At 43.7% G+C, this 2,978-nt stretch overlaps 1 protein-coding gene across 1 annotated transcript; it reads right to left on the reverse strand.

Moving 5' to 3' along the window:
• Window positions 1–258: 258 nt before the first annotated feature.
• LOC147444299 (protein EXORDIUM-like 2) lies at window positions 259–1,882 on the reverse strand. Its single transcript, XM_086527829.1, has one exon. It carries the CDS (start codon window positions 1,680–1,682, stop codon window positions 642–644), a length of 1,041 nt encoding a protein of 346 aa, XP_086383955.1. The 5' UTR covers window positions 1,683–1,882; the 3' UTR covers window positions 259–641.
• Window positions 1,883–2,978: the final 1,096 nt, after the last annotated feature.

Raw genomic sequence — 2,978 nt, forward strand, 5'->3', positions numbered from 1 at the left:
GCATCTACTCAAAAGGATTCTCCTTTTCATACCATTTCACACACCAAACTGATTTTATTACCATAACCAATTCTGTGGATATTTTATAATGTACCTTGTTAGAATGTTAATATATATCATTCTTTAATCCAAATAAAGGTGAATAATACAAACACAAACAAAAAAAACAAATGTGTGTGTGTGTGTGTGTGTGTGAGAGAGAGAGAGAGAGAGAGAGAGAGAGAGAGAGAGAGAGAGAGAGAGAGAGAGAGAGAGAGCTCTTTTACATGGCGAAATTGTCAAGGATGAGGTTGCGTAGCTAAGCTAGCTTTGACAAATATGTTATACACTAACATCATCACTTCGCCAAGAGCAACCATTAGGGAGCCATTAAAACTTCTGGTTGATGATGATACCCTTTGAAATGTGTGGAGATTTTGACTAAGGCTAATCTATATGTATTCTATAATGGCAGTGAGAGTGCCCTTTACACGTGTTAAGAGCTGCGAGCCGAAGGCGGACGACCGTACTAGTAGCTAATATGTACAACAAGGTTTTGTAACTGTATGGCCAAGATATCCACAAAAGGATGAAACTTTGGCAAACAAGAAGATAATATAGCATTGATGTAGAATAACTTGAAAAGAGGGGGAATATGTAGATCATTGAGGTGTTGTGCAAGTGAGAGTAAGAGGATTCCACAAGGCAGGGAGTAAATATTTCCTCTGACGACTACCAAATGCATTGAAACTAGCCTTGGTTTTGCTATCTACTTGAACTTTTCCAGGGTATCCGGGGTAAGAGCCTGGACCAAAGGAGCCGATGCAAGCAGTTGCAGCCTCCAAGGGAGCTGATGCATCACCTTGGAAATAGCCATTTCCAAGAGGGTTAGTTGTGGCACCAGCTAATAAGGTAGCAAAGTTGATAATCATGCCATCCATCCCCACATCTTGGTTAGGTGATAGTAGAGGGGGGTTAGGAGGCCCAAATTGAGGGATAGCAAATGGCCATGCACATAATCCAGGGCATTGAGTAGCTGCATTGCCAACCCAAGCAAATGGTAGTGAAAGCAAATGACCATGGGTAGTGCTCTTCTCAAGGGGTAGACGAGTGTAGTCATGGAAACCACATGAATTCATGCAAAAGCGCTCGACAAGTACATCGGATGCTGTGAGAACAAAATAGAGGTTGGTCATACCACTTCCTCTTGGGAGAGACTTGCTCTTTATTGCTTTGAGGATGAGAGCTTGCATTTGAACCCGTTTCAAGTTTTTGCCAAGCGAGTAGGTGGTGTCCGAAAATTGCTTGCCAAGCTTGACTACATTTGCCACGCTGGCGTTATTTTTGTCGACGTAGCTGGCTACAACCTTCCACCAGCTCCATACAGATGGGACCACGTGCTGCTTGTTGGTACGCTGCTTGGGTACTACGACGTGGTCGTTAACTGTGGGCTCTCTGAAGGAGTTAAAGAAGTCAGTGACAATGCTGCGCTGCGAAGGTGAGAAGGAACCATACCAGAGAAGGTGAACTTGCAGGGATGACCGGGAGTCTCCGGTGAGGAGGGGGCCATTGTGGTAGGGGAGTACGAGGGGGGTGGGAGGGACAAGAGAGGTGAGGTGTCGGTTGCAGGTGGCCTGCTGTGCTAAAAGAGAGAAGGCAATATGGAGCAGAGAGATATAGAAACAGTAGAGAGGTCTCGACATTATGTTGCAAGGGAGGGAAGAAGCACTGCCTATGGAAGAAGTATAAGAAAGGTTTGAGAGTAGTACGTAGTAGGCACAAGCGACATGAAGGTTTTATATCTTCTGCTATATTGTACGTGTGTTGACGTTCTTGGGTGGGGGTGTGGGGGTTGTGGAGAGAGAGATAATAATGCCCATTGCTATGCAAGTGGCCAAGTCTCGGACACCACATCGGCCGGTGCCCTTTGCTCAAATCTTACAACAAGGTTTAACCTTATCCTAGAAGACAGCCCTATCCTCTATATGCCATGCCAAGAGTTGGGTCCTTTTCTGAGCTGGTGTTCGATATGATCAAACCCAATTCGAGCAAGTGGAAAAGGGCGCCCACCACCTTAGAAAACAAACGTTTGACTTCCATACCTAATAAAAACGCTACCACAAGCTCTACAGCTGTAGCGAAGCCAATCACCCCCTAATTTTACACCTTTTCTCCCTTCAAAGTTCACGATTTCTTAGGCACTCGTGCTCTAGCCACATCATCCTCTTCTGTAGTAGAAGCATGCAAGTAGCTCATATTCCCCACTCTATGATTTCTTGTGATATATTGAAGGTGCACACGATGATGACAAAACCTTTGAGTATTGCTCTACTCTCATCATTTGCTCGATGAGTTTCTTACAGCTGGCTATATATGGGAATCCTCAACAACCTACAAGCCAGCCTAGGCCTTGTTCACACATCATGGCAACTTCAACATGGGTCCTAGAATCTTTACTAGGTTTACCCAAAAATGCATATACTTAGAGGGCTCCCCCATAAACACTATACAAACGCCTTTTGAGAGCCCTTAAAAACCAAGTTGTAGAGGAAGCATTTATCGACAAGCAATGGATACAAGTTGCACTACCTTTTTAGGGGTGCCCAACAACCCCTCCCATTGGCAAAATGCCATTTCTATGTGATGTTGTAGGTGATAACATGATACGAGGTAGAAAAAAGATAGGCTATTTCTCACCTCTCAATGTGCATTGATAGAGGGCCCTTCACCTATAAAGGTCACGTAAAATCTTTCTTGACTGCATTACAAACCCCTATTGTACACTCATGTGCCACCATATGGTAATCTTTAGTGAATACCTCACACTTACACCTCCTTGTATGCTTCCTTTAAACCATACAACCTTTCCCCTTTTTTTTTTCTTACATAAGGACTTAACTATAGCATGGATCTTTTGGGAACAATTGTACACTAATGGATAAAGCTTGTCAATTAGTGCCACATGACACATTAATGATTGCAATGTTTTTGGCTTCCCA

This window comes from Adiantum capillus-veneris, chromosome 13 (genome assembly GCF_014529385.1).
Source record: "Adiantum capillus-veneris isolate H3 chromosome 13, ASM1452938v2, whole genome shotgun sequence".
Lineage (NCBI taxonomy): Eukaryota > Viridiplantae > Streptophyta > Polypodiopsida > Polypodiales > Pteridaceae > Adiantum > Adiantum capillus-veneris.